This window comes from Setaria viridis, chromosome 2 (assembly GCF_005286985.2).
Source record: "Setaria viridis chromosome 2, Setaria_viridis_v4.0, whole genome shotgun sequence".
NCBI classification, from domain to species: Eukaryota; Viridiplantae; Streptophyta; class Magnoliopsida; order Poales; family Poaceae; genus Setaria; species Setaria viridis.
In genome coordinates, this window is record NC_048264.2 from 45,100,382 (window position 1) to 45,119,244 (window position 18,863).

An 18,863-nucleotide genomic window follows, 5' to 3' on the forward strand; every position below is an offset into this window, starting at 1 on the left:
GGGTGTTCGACTTCTTGCTCGCGCTCGCGGCGCCATCCATAGATGAGGGTACGAGTGTCGCGGCTAGCGTTGATTTTATTGCGAAAGTCTCCTACTGGGCGTTCAGGCTTTGGGTTAGCCCCACGGTGGCCAGGGCCTCCTGAGAGTCCTACCTGACTAACTTCAGCTCCAGTTTGGCTTGGTCTGGCGCCTCCGAGTTGACTTGGTCTGGACGGAGGGCATTTATGGCTACTGCCATGTTGACTTCGCTGGGATGCGGAGCGTTGGAATGAATGTATCGGATTTTGCTAATCGAGTTGTTCGTACGTGAGTTACGCCAGTTCAGCCAACTGTCTAGTGTACTTGTTCAAGGGCATCACGCGAGTGATGAGATTAATAGACACGATGGTAGCTGGAGGAGTACGATGGTGACGCGTTTGAACTGCTTCAAAGGTGTTATCCAGGTTCTAGATTGGTAGGTCCGTTGCAGGGTGGCGGTGTAACAACTCTACCTAAATTAAGTGCTTTTAACTATAAACCAGTGACAAATCAAATCTCTAAGTTAAGAAGTGAAATGACCTTTATAAACCTAAGAAGCTCCTTTTGGAGTTTGTTTTTAAAGCTTGAAATTCTGTATACAAACTTAAGTTTCTACCCAAATAAGAGTTGTAAAACTTTTAAATCCCAACAACTTTTGTTAAAGGCACTTTGACCATTTCGGAGTGAAAGGAAGTCAAAAACAGCAACCAAAGCTGGCTTTCCAAAAAGGACCCTGAAAATCTCTTAAGTCCTGGAGTTCGAGTTTTCCTCCATCTTTGCAAGATTTCAACTCCCGTTTTCCTATCTAAACTCGAGTCAGAGCCTTAATAGAAGTTGTAGTACCTCGAGTGTGTTCCAACTTTGTCACACTGACCCAGATCCAAATCGGACCCGAACTTGTTCAAAATTCCGGTCAAAGTGAGGTAACCCAGTCAACTCCCCCCAGGTGCCTTAAAAATCCTAAGTCTGGAATTCCAGATTTTTGGCTAACTTTGGCGTAAAATATCTTTGAATCCTTTCACAATCTAAACTGACACCTTAAACAAAGTTTGAAGAACGACCAGAGTTGAACAAGTTTGTTTAAGGGAGTTTCGGGAGTGGTGTTGAAAGATTCGGAGAAGGATCGCTCCAAAGCTGGTCGGGCTTGCTGCCCGAAGGGAGCCTCGACGCTCGCGCGCCCGAGCATGTTCGCTCGCGCGCCACACGCCGCGTGGCCGCCGGCCACCGGCAGCTCGCCGGCGCCCAACCCGCGCCCGCGACAGAACGGAGCGAGCGCAGGGCTAGCCAATCGCCGGCCGCGCGCAGGTCGCCTTCCACCTGCCATGGCTCTGCTCCGCCAACCCTGTTCCGCCCGTTCGCCGAGAAAGCTGAAGACGCCCCCGACGTCCCGCGCCTCCGCCCGCTCGCCCAACCCCCACGGTAGCCTTTCCGCCTTGCCCGCCCGACAGACCGGAAGCCCCAGACGCGCGCCGCCCAAGGCCAATCGCCACCGAAGACCACCCGAAGTTCCGCCTCCTCTGCCCAATGGCGTTGTCGGCCAATGGCTGCCTCGCCCGAGCACTCGCCGCTCCCAGCCTTATCCTTTCCCCACCGGAGCCCCGCCTCGACCCTCCGCGCCACCCCGGCCCTATAAAAGGGAACCCTCTCACCGGTAACGCCACCCCTTTGCCACCGCCGCATCTGAGCCGCCGCTTTCTCCCCGCGCCGCTGCTGAGCTTCCGTGGAGCTCACCCCTTTGCGCCACCCCACACTTCGGCGATTTTGCCGCCACCCTTTTGAGAAAGCTCCCCTTTCCGCCCCAGCCTGCTCCTGTTCGGCCCCAAGGCTTCACCGGTAGACCTGGAGGTAAGCTACTTAACCTCCCTATCCTTTCCGTTTCGCCCGACCCCTTTGTTTCGGTTCGCCCGACCCCTTTTCTTTTCGTCTCGCCCGACCTTTTCCCGTTCGCCTCGCCCGACCCTGCCAAGTTTCGCCGACCCTTTCTCCGCCTCGCCCGAGGGCTCGCCTGTAACTTTTTCTTTGACCCGAAGGTATCGGTGAAATTTTTTTCGGGGATTCCTCTGTGTTGAGTCTGAGGACCTCGGTACGGTTTTCCTTAAACCTGAGGGTCAGACCCTAAGTTTTCCCCAATCCGACCCTCTCATCCTGCTCTCCACCAACAGAAGTTGAACTCCCCCACCTTTCTTGTAGCTTTGCTACAAGTGTCCGTGTTAAAACATGAGTGTGTTGAAATAACCATCTAAAATGTTTAACCCCTGCATTGCATTTCCGTGTAGAGTTGAATCTCGCCGACGGAACGTACGAGCTTCACCCGGCACCGGAAGAAGACCCCGCCGAGGAACTGCATCCCTTCGAAGGAGAGCCCGAACCAGAGCAAGACCCCGAGGACCCGCAAGCTTTTCCGAAAGGCAAGCCCCGGAGCATAAATTCCTATCTTGAGTTCATGCAATATTATTGATTACTTGATTGCGCATTTACGTTTCGAGGAGTTGTAATGGAACCTTAGATGCATAACTTAGTACCTTGTTTTTGAATACTAGTTGCTAAGGCCGAGTAGTTGCATTGCTTAATAGGTTTCGGTAAAAGTCGAGTGATCTCCTGTCACTCGTGAGTTATAGGAGTTGAATGTTTCAGATTTATCGCAACTATAAGGACGACGGACGGGGCCAGGCTTGTGTTCGATACTTGGTGGATTGCCCCGTCTGTCTAAATGAAAATGAACTAAGGTCGAAACGTGTCGGCGTTCGTGATCAAGTGTTTGAAAGTACTAATCTCATACCTAGTATGGGATGGGGAAGCCTAGTACCTGATTGAACTGGGGCGTGGCATACCTTCCGGCTGTCCTTGGAACGTCGTTCCCATGGTGCATCATGTGGGTGCAAGTGCGGTCACAGTGCAGCAATAGGCCGGGACTGTGGAGCATTGCATGCCAAAGGAAGTTGGCCCTGACACGTGCCTAAGGGATCGATGGGGACGGCTGACAAATGAAGCGACCCTTCGTGGTGCGCGGATGTCGTGAGATTAGGTTTTCCATGCATGGTTAATAAATTCGAATCGATTCGTCTGCCTCTCACAGATTGGGACTACTTGATCACTATTCTGCACTGAGTAAAGATGGAACATGATGACGATTTTAATCTTGATGCTTGTTCAGTAATTGCTTGGAAACCATGTTTGTTTAGTATAAGTTGCTAATCTAGAATGGATAAAGAACATAGAACATGAGCTAAAATGTTGAAAGAAAGGACTGACTTTAGACGCTTTTGGCAAAGAAAACCCCAGAGCTAGAAAGCCTTGCATGTCTAGGTCTCGGTCGTGTCTTTTCGACGGGTCAGTCTTGCTGAGTACTAGTTGCTCAGCCTTGTTGTGGCTAATCTTTTTCAGGTAATGTCAATAGCTTGGGTGTTGGTACCACTTGGTCGACCCAGCTTCCCCCAGGCTGGACCGTCGAGTGGGATCCTTCCTCGGACGGCGAAGGAAGGAGTTTTTGATGTCATGATCGGCTCCGTCATGATGTCATGTATCGACGTTTAGCTTCCGCTAGTTGTATTTGACTTCGAACCTTGCAAATTTCGGTCTAAATTTCGAAAACTCTGATGTAATAAAATGTGGAACTATGTTGTCATGATGGAATGTTGTAATCTCTGTGCTACTCACCTTCGCGTGAGCGATGCTTCTCGATCCTGTTTATGTGGTTTATCGGAGGAAATCCGACGGTCGACCAAGTTGACTTGCTTAAAGTGCATAATCGCGTGTCAGGCGACTTCAATGCATTTTAGTCAGGTTAATTTGGGCGGTTCCGCCACAGGCGGCGATGCTCTACTCTTGCAGAGTCTCTTGCTCGTCGTCGAGTTCTTTGAGCTTCAGTCTCTTTTTCAACAACGTTGGCGGTGAGCTCGTCCTGCAAGACGTCATCTGGGTGATGCTCATGTCGCGGGTTTCTGTCCTGTTGCTCTTCTTCTTCATCCTCTTGTATAGTAATGAGGGTGAAGAGTTCTCTCTCTGGAGAGTAGCTCCCTGAGCTTGAAGTGATGACCTCCGTGGTGTCCCCTTCCTCGTAGATGGACGATAGAGGAGCTCCCTCCTAGTATGGGAGATTGTCAAGGTAGGTGATGAGGCGTGAATCGTCATGTTTGGCGAGAACGGGTGGTTTCATGTTGGACCAGTAGATGAATTTGCCTCAAGAGCTTGATGTGATTATCAGGTCCTGTTGTGGACCCGACAAAGGAGTCTCTTCGTTTGGATACGAGTAGTAGTCGAGGTCCTCGATTACATCCGTATCGGATTGTGATCTGGACAGGACCGCCTGATAAACAGTGGTCGCGTTGCAGAGTCCGGACGGGAATCAACTCTAGTGGTAATCCAACTCGCATGATGGCTTACGCGCCGGCTCGTGAAGGTCAATCCGACTGGCGGAAGAAGTCGAGTTGAACTCGGACTCGTCCCCCAGCCTCTGACTAGGTTAGAAATTGAAAATTCGCTGAAATTCTCGACGAAATCATCCAAAGCTTGGCGCTGGAGCTTCATAGTTTGTTACTTCTTCTCAAGGCTCGGCGCAATGTGACAGCGGAAATTTCCAATGCCGTCTGCGACGCAAACCCAGGAGCCGAAGACGAACATCGTGCCTGCTTTAAACGTGACGATTGGCTTGATGATGACTTGTGCCATCGAGTTTGTCAGTGGATTCTCGACGAGATCCCCTACCTGGCGTGATAGCTGTCGGTGTTTAGACCTGGCAACCTACTGAGGAGGGTGCCCAAAGTAGTGTTTTGGTTGGTGGGGCTCGTCGAGATTAGAAACTCGAAGGTAAACGTAGACATACGATTTAGACAGTTCAAGCCGCTGAATAGCGTAATACCCTACGTCCTGTGTGTTGGTTGGATTGATTGCTGTGGAGGGAGTCCCTGTCTCGCCTTATATTGCTGAGAGTAGGGTTACAGGTCGGTTGGTTATAAGAATACTAGTCGGATACGACTAGAGGAGTTCTACTCTTATTACAACGAGCACTTTTCTAATCCTCGACTAGTTTCTATCTTTTCATGTAGACTATACCATCCCACGTCATAATTTTTATGTTGGATGCGTTGATGTTCAGCTCCATAATTAGAACTGTCTGAACCTTCTTATGGACCCTGTACACCTACGACACATGCTACTCTCGAACCGAGTGATAGTTCACAAATGTGGTTGTACCCCTGTATCCAGTAGCTCGATGCAATGATGTGGTGTCCTATTAATGCACCTGTGTTCTTTGGGCGGTAATATTTGTCAATTTCAAAACCTATCCATAAATTTTAATATGAGTTAGGGTACGAGCGTGCGATCGAACATCTCATTGTACTAACTATTTCGTATAAAAATAGGTTACTCTAAAATCCCAACTTAACTAAAAGACTATGCACCTTATTAAAAGAATAAAAGGATGTTTTGTTCCTAGCCACAATACCGGACTTAAACTTAAGTAAGTTTAACCACACCGATAAGTTTTTGGTTCATAATTAACTTTGGGCAATATTCATTTGAGCACCGCATGCTATAGAGTGAAAAAGGTGAAGTAAATTTTCCTTAAATATAATAAAGTATGGCTTCAATTTTTTAACCACATTTTTTATAATTTACCACACTTGCTTAAGATATCTTAAGTGAGGCAAATAGCGGTGGCTAGTAACAAGCATATCCTAATTTACCACACTTTCGGAGATTCTCGATAGTGCGGAGGCCCACAGATCGAGCGCAGAAAAAAACAAAATGTTGGGAGATAGAGGCCCAAAATACTAAAAATATAGCCTAAATAGATCATTGGGCTGGCAAAATATAGCCCATTTACCTCTCGACTACGAAGAGCAACAGACCGAACGAACTCCGCCGCCATTGCCGAGGACACGACGAGAGCACGTCTCGACACGAGAGCAGAGCGTGGCCGGGGAAGAAGAGGAGGGCGAGGAGATGAGCGGGCTGGAGCAGGAGCTGGGCCTGAGCCTGGGCGTCCTCATCGACGTCGTCGACGAGCAGTGGATGCGCGACACCCTCCCCGCCGACGGTGCGTCCCCACCCTTCCCCTTCCTTGCGCCGGTGACCTAATCCGTTACTCCCCAACGGATCCGTCCCTCACCCTGTCTGGTTTTGCAGAAATCCCCGTGCCGCCGGCCATGGCCGTCAAGACCGAGGACGCCGAGGATCCAGCACCTGCCAGTACGCTCACGTTCTCGCTGCCTTTCACTCTGTTGCTCAGTCCTCAATGTTGCGACTCGTTCCGATTCCGATCTGGTTAAGGCGATAGCTAAGAGGCAACCTATGTAAATGGGGGTTAGGCTACAGGCACGGTTTCTAACTGCACTACTGCAGTTCTAAACATCTGTTGGCAAAACCCCAAAACTAAAAACTAGAGTTACAAATTAGTAAACACAATGCGCAAAATCCCAGCAGTTCCAATGGGCATAAACGATAGTTTACCAATAAATAAAGTTGTTCATAGGAATTGAGTTCTTAGGATACTTTTGGTCAGCAAGAGACTCTTAGGCCTCTTCAATTCACAAGTCCCCATCTGTCATACACTAAAATCATATATGAAAATGTGAAGCAAGCACTTGATGGCGTGGAATGTGGATGCTAGTTACATTGTCCAGAACTGTAATCTAGTCAAGTGTTGGTTTCAATACTGTATGGAGTTTGTGGTTTGAATTAACATGCTGATGGCGGTTTCAATAGCAATAAATTAACCGAGGGGGGGGGGGGGGTGCCCTATGTTTTGAGAAGAGATGGCAGTTTGAAGTGCAAAGTTAAATCTGTTTTACTTTTCTTGATAAAATTCTCCCCACAGTCTACATACTGTCATCTTTGTCTTTTCAAGAAGAGTACCATAGAAAGTTTCATATGATCATTATCTACGGTTGATCTTGAATTTTCTGATATGATGCTCCAAATACTTAACAGATCAGGAAAGCCAACCAGCACAAGGGGATGTATGGCGTGATTTTGCGTTGGAAAACCTCTGATCTTTCATGCCCTACAAGGTAAGATACTGGCACCTTGTCTTCAGCCTGAAACAGTGCAAGATTACACTTAGTAAGGGTACACCCTAAAATCTCTTGTTAGACAAATCATGTGCTTCTACATGGACCAGTCACCAGTTATGGGTTGTGCATTTTATATGTGCATATAACGTACATTTTGTTTTGCTCGACTAAAAATATAATTGATTTAAATCAACTGAAGGCTATCATAAGCAAGAGATATAAATAACCTGTTTTGAGACTCGAGAGTCAAGAGGTCGATATGTGACACAGAAATTCATGCTTGTGTAGTAAGTTCTCTTATCTTTGACCAAAGATTCAGTTGTTTAATGTTTTCTGCTAATTTAATGGGGATCCAATGCCATTGGGAATGATCACAGTGCAAACCAAGTTGAATACTGTTACATTTTTGCACAGATTAAAATGCAATAATCATAGCAAAACCAGTAAAGTTTGAATTCTGCAGCTGTTTAAATGCAATGAAGTACAATGAGCTCTTTTGAAAAACATTGTCTGATGTAGAGATTTATAGAGGGCAAGTGCACATAGAACATTGTCCATGTCACATTTGAACTGGTGTGCTAATTCATTCTTTGCTTAATTTTGTCTGAGTTGCAGTGCCTCTAGAGATGAGCTGCATGGTACATCATGGTTTCTACGCGGCACAAATATTTGTCTGGACTTGTTTATAATCTGGTTTATGCAATTGCTCCAGTTATTGCTGCATGGTGGCGTTGAACCTTGTGTTGGCCTGTTATAAAACTCTATGGTGACGATGACAGCAATTTAGTTATGCGAGTGCTCCAGATCTTGGCTGCATGTTGGCACCGAACCTTGTCAATACCTACTGCTGAGTTTCTTTCATAAACTTTTGGAGCTCATGTTTGATTGTTTGTGTTTCTTAACCTAGCATGAAGAATGTTTCGGTACTTGCATTCCAACTTGTGGTTGTTAATTTCTTGTTCTACATGGATGGATCCTGTGCAGCCACATGCTTAATTTGTACTGCTTTTGCCACTTCTTGAACTGCTAGTTGTAACTTGTACGGCTTGCGCGTCTGTTCTTTCACACACTTTACAGAGAGGATCTACACTGGTCACTGACTCAGCAGCTGGTTTGCTACTCCATATTATTCTCCTCTTGAATAATGTATCCATTGTATCTACGGCGCAACTTGCGTCCTACCAAATGTGATGCATGTTATTAAGCTTACACTCGAGCTGTCAAAGCTGCATCGTATACCTTTAGCCATTACTAAAACCATAAGCAATCATCCAGGCCGGCCGTTTCCCAATCATTGGCCATGATTTGCATTGGCCTCTAGTGACCTTTTCTTATGCCTCGCGCTAATGATGGCACATGACACGGCCTAACGATAAAACCTACCATACGCCTTCACCCTAATCGTCATGCGCTGCATTTGTATGGAGTTAACCATGTCCATGTATGTGCTCTTGCTGATTTGTGAGAATCTCCCTACAGTTTCTTGCGGTTGCAATTGTTTATGCTCGAGAAGTACATCTGGTGACGATGCCAGGCTCTCGTTTTGGCAAAAAGGCAGTGTAGTTTCTTTGTGCTACGGCAACGCAAAAAGGCTGAGGATTACGTGTAAACGAACTGTCAAGTGATGGTGTAATGATCGCTTCAATCATCGCGTGGCATGCAAGAATATGCTTTTGTGGTACGCAACGCTATTGTAATTAAACTCCTACTGATCGAACACACATACCGGACCAAGAAGATCATGCTGGTGAAGGTGCATTCGGCATTCGCCACAGGCCACAGCTTCCAATCCCATCTACTCACTCTCAATCACAGTTACAATCTTCGAAAGATTGCATTCCCTTCAGATCATGTACAATTAAAACATCGAAATTTTGCACCGACTCGCACTCGAACCCTATATGGTCCCAATGTAGCGTATCATTGGAGTTTGTATTCGTGATCATGGCATTTGGTCCCGGTAGAGATCATGCTCTACTCTACCAAAAAAGAAAGAGAAAACATCTGTACAATCATGCATATACATGCACCAATGCCCAAACCGAACTAGAGAAACTGATCAGCTTAACACTAATGCACCATATGTTTATGCGTATCAACTGTTAACTACTCATTTCTTTTCAATTTTCTCGAGACGGATCATGAAGGGAGAAGAGTGCAGGTGCAGCACAACTACGCATGCGTACACCACCAGTTTTATATAATCTTTGGTGGCGGAAAGCATGTGTCAAAGGCAATCAGGCCGTGTAGGCGCCGCCCCGGTCGCTGCCCCCGCCCATTTCCTCTGCCCCCCAACTGGGCGCGCTCCGGACACGATTCGTTCCATGTGCCTCCGCGCCCCCGATCAGCAATAATTTGCCCCCGTAAGTTCCACGGCTATATATACGCACGTCACGTACGCTCCATATCCTCCCCACAGCTAATCAATCACCGAGCTCAAGTCCTCAGCTCGCATTGGTCAGCGTCCTCGCTCGACGCGCTTAACTTGTTGCCACGCCACCTTAGCAGCTAGCTCGTCAGATCACATGGGTGTGGAGATGCTCATGGCGAGGGAGCACGAGCAGCTGCCGCGCTCGGCGTGCCGGTACCAGCGCCTGCGCGGCGAGCTCGGTGGCGAGGGGGAGGAAGCCGGGGTGGTTAGGGGTAGTGTCATGGCGAGGCGGCCGCGCCCGCTGCGGCTGCGGAGGAGGAGCTGCAAGGCGGCCGGGATGAGGTGGAGGAACGCGACGACGGTGGCCGGCGGCGGCAGGAAGGCGCTGCGGTTGCGGCTGATGCGGCTGGTGCTCCTGCTCCCCGCGCGGCGGCTGGCCGCGCTGGTGGCGGAGCTCGTGCGGCGCCTGGCGGCGGCGGTGGCGGCGAACGCGGCGGCGGACTGCCCCGCCATCGTCTTCTCCTCGCAGTGGGGGCTCCCCGTGCTGTCGCACTCCGCGAGCACCACCAGGAGCTCCAGGCTGCGGGCGTTCTACCTCGAGAGGAGCCTATCCGCCGGCTCCGGCACCGGCTCGCCGTGCTGACGATCAAGAACACAAGCGCCGGTCGCTCCGATCCGACGCCGACCAGGCCTGCATGGTTGGTCGCAAGCTGCAGTGGAGAGCCTCGTACCAACCACCTCGCTCCCCATTGTAGTAATCTGCAAAGGTTTAGTGGCAGTACGCCATGCACATGGCTAGCAAGCTTGCAAGACTGTACTGTACTCTCCAAGTACTTTGGATACGTTAAACTAAGCCAACTTGAGATTCAGTTCAGGACTCTGCAAGACTGTCTTGTACGTTATGGCTCCTAATTTCTTTGACATGAGCAGTTGAGCATCGTTTAGTAACTGTGATGGTAAAATTCAATGCATCAACGTACATGATCTGACATTGTTGATGGTTTCACAGTTTACACACGCACCAACAGTTAACATGCTATTGTTGTTTCAATAATAGACAGCAACGAAACCACTAGCCAATTTCAAGTTCTCAGTTGGGAGCCGGTTGGCACACAATCAACATGCTTGACTGGTGAGTGATAACAGGAGGCAGAATCCGTTAAGGGCTAAGACCATTACACGACACGCATGCCTGAAGCAGCAGCAATCAAACGTCTGAAGAGCAACGACTTAACAGCATCAGCACATTACAGAAGTAGCACTTATATATACAGAGTTGCATAATGCAGCAGCAGGCCATCCCATAAGCGTGTGCTGCTAACGTTTCTGTTGCACCAATCTAGTGTGGTGTATGTACATGATTGGAACCTTAAACTAACCAGACCATAGAGGTGTAATGTATTTGCTATTATACAACATCAATTGGTACAGAACGTGCAGTTGAGCAACCTTGAAGGTTATCTCTGAACTCAGTTGAGACAGCAGGGACACCAACAGGTTCGACGCAGATGCCTTCTGAACGTTCCATGTTATCCAGGGTTCTTCTTGCATATATTGTAAATCCAATCGCAAAGACAACGGCGACAATAACAGATACGACGTTGTACACTATCTCAACTGTTGTCATTCGATGCTTGTGATAGTTCAGCTCTGCTAATGTGCGTATCAGCCGCCCACTGCACAAAAGTAGCGCAAAAATATATGATGATATGATAGTTTGGACTTTTGGATTACTTACAAGAGCAGATGCTAAGTAATAAATGACTTTGACTCTGAATGAATGGTACAGTCCATGCGATTACTTACAAGAGCAGTTACTAGACTAGTATCCTGATTGCAATAAAATTTATTTCATGTCACTAACTAAAGCCATGAGGTGTTGATGTGACTCTAACCTGTAGATGTTGATGAACACATCAGGAATCATCCCGACAAGTGAGCCACATATGTAAGGGTTGAACTTCATCTCAGTGACAGTTACAGCATAGTTAAGCAGTGCATATGGGAATGGTGAAATTCTTAGCAATGCAACCACACGGAATTGTTTGAACCAACTCCCTTCACCAGCCAGTTTAATCAGAGCAATCTGCCGTGGCCATTTCTTTTCTAACCAAAGCTGCATGTTGACAAACAAACAAGAGCAGAAGGGTAGCAAATTATAATACACTAAGGAAATTAAACCCAACCATCGCTCATAATCAAACAGAGCTTAGAAACATTACATTTAGGCGGTGACGAAACAATAAGCCGATCCAATAAGGTATCGACATGCCGATGGTGATCCCAGCCATGATGATTAAGAAACCGAAGCCGTAGCCGAAAATAATTCCTGTTAGCCACATTGCTGGACCAGAAGGTAGGAACACCACTGGGAAGAGTGCTAGAGAAGCAATTATCACGACCGCTAACATTGGCCTTCGAAAAGATTTTGCTTCCCATTGAATAATCGGCATGATCACCTACAATATCAGGCGTACAGAAAATGGAACACGAAGCATTACCATCACAATGATGTGGAAAACGTATGGGGGCATCTATACTGCATCAAATTGGAGATTCTTAAGAAGTATATGACTCGTGTGATTAACCATCATCTGATTGATAAATCATATGTGAAGCTTGCCTGGATTTTGGGGATTATTGGGCACAATCTCTTCGGATTGAAAGAGAAGATGGAACAATTTCTCTGCCAATCCGAAGGGATTGACCGATTGCGAGCAATTCCTGCACTAATAAGTCCTCTAATGGTAGATCAGACAAGGAGCATCACCTTCTCGGAGAGAAAGGGGAGGCCCCATTTGAGGAACGCGTAGCCCAGCAGCACCAGAAGCAGCAATCCAACCACCAGCCTCACCCATGGGATGGACGACCTCGACCCCGGCCAAGGCCGCGCCTGCACAGGTACGGGCGCAGGCACATACGCTGCGTTCACACCCGCCGGCGGTGGCGGCGCCGGCATCGCCACGACCAGCCGCGCGTGCTCGTCTCCCTCGGCGCTCCGCCCGGGCCCTTCACCTCCGGCTCCCCCGCGGCTCGGCGCCTCCGGACGGCCAGGCACGCCCCGCGAACCCGTCGCCCCCGAGCTGAACCAATAACCACATACACGCATAATGCTTCAATCAGACGATCGCCACGCAGGCACAACTGTAGAAGAAGAAGAGGGGGGGATAGCGGAGGCCCCACGCGTACTGACGTGCTTGCCTGCTCATCGCGCTCGCCCGCCGGGGACGCCGCCGCGGTTGCTTCGGCGCCGGGAGCAGCTGGTGGGACTCCCGTCATGGCGAGGGAAAGGAGGGAGAGAGAGCGACCGGGAAAGGAAGAGATCAAGTTGGAGTGGAACAAGGTCGGCCTCAACCTCCCCGCAACCGCGACGATTGCGGCAGATGGAAGGGAAGGGAAGGGAAGAGATGGGCCGAGTTTAGCCCACAAGACCCTCAAGTAGACCGGGCTGGCCCATGAGTACCTGGGCCTTCGGAGGGCCTTTGAGAGTACACTTTTGCCGTTTGCGTCTCTCTCTCCTTCCTCAGCTCTTCTGTCCCGAAAAGGAAAATGGAGGAGAGAAGATAGAAGCCGACGAGGCGACGTGCTGTGACGGGTCAGCTCAGCTCAGTGGCGCAGAAGCAGCAGCGGCGGCGGCGGCAGAGGGGGAGGCAGTGGCACGGAGCCGACGCGTGGGCGATTGCATGTCGCACACTCCTCCTGCCTGCAGGGGTGCAGAGGGAGGGCAGGCGGGCACTGTGGCTGGTTGTCTCTGCGCTAGCTTGCGCGAGTGGGTGCTGCAGCATCCGTGCAGTGCATCACACTGTGCTGCCTGCCCCGCGCAGCGTCCATGTGCGTAGGCACAGCCAGGGAGGCAGGCAGCAGCTACCCCCCAGGCCACTGGGAGGAGGGCAAAAAAATTTCTGTGGACACGATGGTTCATCGAGATTCAATGCATTGCCTTGCCATTGCATGCTGTGAAAAAACAGTGCAGCAGCTAGACTTTCTTATTTCCCTCTCATTTTTCAGTCAATTCCGACGGAAAAATATTTTAGCCAAAGCGCCACACTTATTTATACCTTTGTAAAAGATGCAGCAAAGGTTTCAAGCTGAAATGCTTTGTGCTGATAATCAACAAAGGTTGCAGCATGCAGATTCTTTCTGTGCTGATAGAATGCATTTCTTCCTCTCAAAGCCAAGAATAACCTAACCCGCAGCTTTGGTATACCAACAACTGCATTTTCTAGGATCTTGACTTGCTGAGCAGTGCCACTGTAATACTAAAATAAACAATGAAGAAGAGGAAAGGAAAAAGGGCAAAAGAATAAAAGAAGGAAGACGGCATGGCAAGCAAAGAATTGAAGGGGGGCGTGGCATGGACCATCCATCGATCATCTGTGCTGTCGTAAAGTTGCATCCACCTCAAGAGCAAAGAGCCATGGCTAATGATCCTAGGTGCTTCGCTTCCTACTCCTGCTACTGCAACCGCAACGCAAGCAGGCTCCTTTTACTTCAACTCACTGCCAACAAACCATCCATCCATCCTCAGCTCCTCACATCACATCACGTGCCTTTGAGCTGCTGCTCCTATCCTACCCTCTCACATCACATCACGTGCCTCTGTGTGCTGCTGCTCCTATCCTACCCCAAGCACTGATCAGTGAGGCTAAGCACTTGGCCGGTGGCTGGCTTGCTCTCACCTAGATACAGATTGGGCAGATTGGCCCAGTGATCTCAACAGGCGTTGCGTAACCTCCCTACAAGCTAAACCACAGCGCTGTAATCTTCTTGCTCAGACAGTAGGCTACAGGTAGATGATGCTGCAGCCTGGGGCCATGGCTACGGACGGATAGACGGTGCAGAGTCGCAGAGACTGACCGCCGGCGACGATGCATAATGCAATGCGATGGCATTGCCGTGTGGTACACCGGTTGGGTTGGTTTGCTCGTACTACCGCTACCCGGGGGGTGGGGGGGCGGCGTTGTTGCGCGGGAACAGACCAGCAGCAGGACAGGGCTCCCCGGTGGCGGGGGCGGGGGCTACGACGCCTCACTTGCTTGTCACCGTCAGCGTCGCCATCGCCCGGCAGCCGCTGCTGCACAGGACTGCAGGTGCTTTCAATTCCTCGTGCCCCCACCGGTCCAAGATGCAGCGAACCGCCATACAGTCCACTGATAGCTCCGGCCTCCGGGGACTGACTCTTCGCAAGGTAAAAAAAAAAAAAAAATCTGCGACGGTTACTCCGTAAAAGGTTCGTTAAAAACTTACAACTACTAGTAATCGCCATTGTACACGATCATAGTATGATCTGGTTGTAGAAGAACTGAGGCCAGTTGCACTTCCAGCTTGGTAAAAACTCCCAGTTTCAGAGTCGAGAAGGAAAGAAAGGAGAGCATTTCAGATAGTATAGAAGTAAATTTTATGAGCCTACACACATTTTATAATCACCATGACGAGGCACCAGTTACTTCGTGCCGAGGTAAAACATTTTCGGACAGGACGGTAAAAGGGCTCGCGGCAGAAATTTAAAGGGACGGACGGTGCGTTGCGCACTGGTGCTCCGGCAAACAGACCACGCGGTACGTGAGTTCCACCACACGGGCGGAACACACGGGCAGCAGCAGCAGCAGCGGGCGCGGGCGAGAGAGCGGTGGACGCGGGGGCGGGGAGGACGGCCGGGGATCTAGATCTCTCACCTCACCTCACCTCCACTCCACCAGCGCACGCACCCTCCTCTCCCCGAGTCCAAACCTAGCCTCCCCCGAGTCCACGCCGCCGTCGACCGCACCCCGCTCCTCCCGGCGCGCGCCGCGGCCCACGCTCCCTCCAGCTGCCGGATCCTCCGCCCGGCCGTACGGGTCGGCCCACTCCCGCCGCCAGCCGGCCGAAGTGCCCGCCCGCCAGTCCGCCGCCGCGTTGGCGCCGGTTCTCCGCCCTCGGCGTAGTCGGGGTGGAGTCGAGATCCATCGGGGCGCGGAGGGTGATCTCGTCTCGTGCTGGTGAGTAGCTCGAGCTCGCTCCGATGGAATGGATTTCACTTGCCTCTCCACGGCCTGCTTTTGCTTCTGCCTCTGCAAGTCTGCAATCTGCATCCGGTTAGTCTCGTCGCGGATTGGTTTGCCGCGTTGGCGCCGTACTGACCCAATCCTTGCGTTCGTAAGTAGCTTGGTTTGTTTTCCGTAATATATGAGTGCGCGAGATCAGCCTGCCGAGGTGCGGGCGCGGTTTATTTTCCCGGTAATTCGCGGGTGTCTGCTGGCCCCCAGTGCTGCATTGGGTGAGCCTGAGCATCGTGTCAGGACAGCCACCTGGGTTTGTGTGATTTGGCGGGCAATGCGGAAGTAAGTCAACAAGGGGGCAGGGGCCCTGTTCTGAGAATGTGAGCGCGGGTAGTGGGTGATCGAAATCTCTCGGGTTTTGGGCAAATTACTGTTGATCACCAGCCTAAGGAAAATAGTGGCACGATTGTACGACTGTTTGTGCCTCATGCTAGGCGAGAACACTAATCTGACTGCCACATTGTTCCCTTCTTTCTTTCTTTCGGAAATGGGTTGTGCCTCATTGGGTTAACTACATGTCGATCGATGGTTTCGTGCATGGATTGTTGAGGACCACACAAACTTCACACTGTTCTATTGGTGTTCTGCTGGAACAAATTATCAGTCGATCCAGTGCCATTGTTGGCCTTTTCCAGGATCTTCACATCCACTAGGTGGTGGCTTGCCTGAACTTTCCAGATCCAGGACACTCTGATCTGATTTATGGGCAGATGTACTACAGTAATCCACATTATGACAATATGCCACTTTCTGTGGGTTTCTGATTGACCGAGATTGGAAGAGGATTAGCTTAAATCAAATTTGCTCAAGAGTCAAACACTATTGTAACACATTGATGATTGCTGTAGATCATCTCTATGTGGATATGAACTGCAGTTTGCTTATAATTCATGTGATGCTTGGGTTCAAACTTGCCATTATTACTATGATATGAATTTGAGTGATAAAATTTGTTCTTTCTGATGAGTCTTAGTTGTATGCATAGTTTTCATTCATCAACATGGTGTTGTTAACTTGTTACTGTTGGTGGAAAACAGAATGTTCACTTGTTACTTCTGAATTCCAATTGATCTGAAAGATCTTTTGTTGGATACATGCTGTTAAGTTGGCAGTACAGAAATTTTTATGTTGTTGATACCGCTTGAGCTGTGGATGGTGAAAATGCTTGACATCATAAACTTCTAATCAACCATAGCTAATTACTGTTTTACTGTGCCAATGTGAGGTTTTATCAGGATTATTTAGTTTCATGTGACTGTTTTGATTTCTTCAAGCCATTCTGCATGTAATATATTCCTAGATCTATGGGTTTTATTTCCTGATTTTACTAAGAAATATTTCTGTTACACTTTGAATCATTTCCCACTGTTCATCTACTTATCTCATTGTATAACTTTGTAACCATGACAGGGCTGTTGTAATTTTGTCAAGCCCTAGAAGGGCAGCTTGTCTTTATTGAGTTGTTTCACAATGGCCTATGATGGAGATGGAGAACAAAGCCAGGATTATCTATTCAAAATCGTTCTGATCGGTGATTCCTCTGTTGGTAAATCAAACTTGCTAGCAAGATTTGCAAGGAATGAGTTCTACCCAAACTCCAAGTCCACTATAGGAGTGGAGTTCCAGACACAAAAGTTGGTAATTGATGGAAAGGAAATTAAAGCTCAGATATGGGATACTGCTGGACAAGAGCGCTTCAGAGCAGTTACATCTGCTTACTACCGAGGCGCTGTCGGAGCTCTCCTTGTTTATGATATTAGCAGACGCCAGACTTTTGATAGTGTTGGTCGATGGCTTAATGAACTGCACAGTAAGATCCACTATTTACCTAATTCTTAAGCATGGAATACACTCATTCCGATGAATCTTTCACTAGTTTATTTTCGATTAATGGGGCTGTGTGTTACAAGTCACAATTTCCTAGTCATCTAGAATGACTTTTGAGTTCTTAGCATTAATGTACTTGCCATCATGAACCAATTATCTCATGGCCGACCATGGACAAAAGCAAGATGCACTTAGTTTTAGATTTCAACACTCGGCCTTTTTTCTTATTATAGGTTTATGCTTTTACCTCATAATTTATTTCTGACTCATTTTTACCACAGCTCATTCCGATATGAATGTCGTCACAATCCTGGTGGGTAACAAAACCGACCTCAAGCATGCTCGCGAGGTGAGCACTGCGGAAGGCCAAGCGCTGGCTGAGGCTCAGGGCCTCTTCTTCATGGAAACCTCGGCCCTGGACTCATCAAACGTTGCAGCAGCTTTTCAAACTGTTGTTAAGGAGATCTACAGCATACTAAGCCGGAAGGTATTTCAATCTCAAGAGCAGAAGAGAAGCGAGCTGCAGTCATTGAGCAACGGGAAGGCTGTGGTGCTGCAGGGTGAGACCAATGAAACAAGCAGTGGTGGGAGGTGGTGCTGTTCCTCATAACCTGTAAGATCTCTCTCATATTCTGACCTTGCTTAAGCTTGCTCCATCTCTGTTCTCTTGACCATCAAATCCAGCTAGCATCGTCTTATTCCCAAACTTTTGTGTTGATGAATAATCTATCTTTCCAGGGCAGCCTGCGTTGAACGCGTAGGATTGGGAGACACATCTGGGTATGTAAGGTTCAGTCTGTGAAAAGTTGTTTTTCCATGTTCTTGTTCTAAAGGGTGAGGTGGGGCGAGGCTGCTTGTATGAAAGCTGTGTTTTCCGTCATGAGGAAATCAATGTATAGTTCGATTGATCCTTGGGAAGGTATTGATATACATGATTGTGTAAAGAGAAAGTGCGACCGACTGTTGTGTCATTCTGCATCATTCTAGTCTAGAAAGAAACCGTTCTTTCATTCATTCTACATCATCCTAGCCCCCAGGACACCTTCGTACGGTGATTTTCAGGTTCCAGGGAATGGCTGCGAAATATACGCTAAATTGTCATAGCGACATAGTGGCATCTGCTTCCATACCACAACTGTCGATGGTAGCGACTCAAGGCAGATAAGTTCAAAAACAGAAAGAAAAATGAAAATATCAAACGTTAGACAACAATATCGCAAGTGATCATGATATGCAGGATCAGGAACAGTATCATTTGTTACCGAGCACAGTCAATGATGAGGACATCATAAGATGTCATCGTCTTTGGGAGCAGTATCATCATGATTGGAGCGCGATAGCAACGTGAAAGCCAAGCAGCAGCAGCAAGCATGAAAGCTGACTGAAACGTTTCAAAGTTGAAACCACAAGGACGGATCGCTAATCATCGCTAGGAACAGTGCCGCTGCAGATTCACATCTTCTGCGTTCCCTCTGATGCACGCATGCCAATTCCAGTCCATCTCATGAACCAAACAACAGCGGACTGAACAGTGAACACAGATGCCGTGCATCAAATAGTTATCTGGATGGCAACCCCAGCAGTCGTTCACTA

General features: G+C 48.7%; 3 protein-coding genes across 5 annotated transcripts; 2 read left to right on the forward strand and 1 right to left on the reverse strand.

The window, feature by feature from the left end:
- The first annotated feature begins 5,845 nt into the window (after window positions 1-5,845).
- On the forward strand, window positions 5,846-7,966 carry LOC140221745 (anaphase-promoting complex subunit 13). The gene is made up of 4 exons (XM_072291655.1): window positions 5,846-6,058; window positions 6,148-6,210; window positions 6,952-7,031; window positions 7,650-7,966. The coding sequence occupies exons 1-3, from the start codon at window positions 5,965-5,967 to the stop codon at window positions 7,011-7,013; spliced, it is 219 nt and encodes a 72-aa protein (XP_072147756.1). The 5' UTR covers window positions 5,846-5,964; the 3' UTR covers window positions 7,014-7,031; window positions 7,650-7,966.
- Window positions 7,967-10,621: 2,655 nt separating this feature from the next.
- Window positions 10,622-12,754, reverse strand: LOC117842221 (uncharacterized). 2 transcript variants are annotated; one of them, XM_034722594.2, is made up of 5 exons: window positions 12,599-12,754; window positions 12,176-12,488; window positions 11,628-11,864; window positions 11,301-11,521; window positions 10,622-11,081 (listed from the first exon to the last, which is right to left on the reverse strand). In XM_034722594.2, exons 1-5 carry the CDS (start codon window positions 12,682-12,684, stop codon window positions 10,814-10,816), a joined length of 1,125 nt encoding a protein of 374 aa, XP_034578485.1. In that variant the 5' UTR covers window positions 12,685-12,754; the 3' UTR covers window positions 10,622-10,813. The 2 variants fall into 2 exon arrangements, with proteins under 2 accessions (XP_034578485.1, XP_034578486.1); XM_034722595.2 differs by having other exon boundaries at window positions 12,589-12,732.
- Window positions 12,755-14,936: 2,182 nt separating this feature from the next.
- On the forward strand, window positions 14,937-18,251 carry LOC117845024 (ras-related protein RABA5a). 2 transcript variants are annotated; one of them, XM_034725896.2, is made up of 4 exons: window positions 14,937-15,383; window positions 16,854-17,253; window positions 17,552-17,883; window positions 18,009-18,251. In XM_034725896.2, exons 2-3 carry the CDS (start codon window positions 16,914-16,916, stop codon window positions 17,878-17,880), a joined length of 669 nt encoding a protein of 222 aa, XP_034581787.1. In that variant the 5' UTR covers window positions 14,937-15,383; window positions 16,854-16,913; the 3' UTR covers window positions 17,881-17,883; window positions 18,009-18,251. The 2 variants fall into 2 exon arrangements, with proteins under 2 accessions (XP_034581787.1, XP_072147757.1); XM_072291656.1 differs by lacking the exon at window positions 14,937-15,383 and adding an exon at window positions 15,461-15,479.
- The last annotated feature ends 612 nt before the right edge of the window (window positions 18,252-18,863 follow it).

Coding starts and splice junctions, on each gene's coding strand:
- LOC117842221 (XM_034722594.2), bottom strand. CDS start 12,684: ATGACGGGAGTCCCACCAGCTGCTCCCGGCGCCGAAGCAACCGCGGCG. Junction 12,489..12,598: donor CGCGATGAGCAGGCAAGCAC/GTCAGTACGCGT, acceptor TTATTGGTTCAG/CTCGGGGGCGACGGGTTCGC. Junction 11,865..12,175: donor TCCCCTTTCTCTCCGAGAAG/GTGATGCTCCTT, acceptor CTGATATTGTAG/GTGATCATGCCGATTATTCA.
- LOC117845024 (XM_034725896.2), top strand. CDS start 16,914: ATGGCCTATGATGGAGATGGAGAACAAAGCCAGGATTATCTATTCAAA. Junction 17,254..17,551: donor ATGGCTTAATGAACTGCACA/GTAAGATCCACT, acceptor TTTTTACCACAG/CTCATTCCGATATGAATGTC.
- LOC140221745 (XM_072291655.1), top strand. CDS start 5,965: ATGAGCGGGCTGGAGCAGGAGCTGGGCCTGAGCCTGGGCGTCCTCATC. Junction 6,059..6,147: donor CGACACCCTCCCCGCCGACG/GTGCGTCCCCAC, acceptor CTGGTTTTGCAG/AAATCCCCGTGCCGCCGGCC. Junction 6,211..6,951: donor CGAGGATCCAGCACCTGCCA/GTACGCTCACGT, acceptor AATACTTAACAG/ATCAGGAAAGCCAACCAGCA.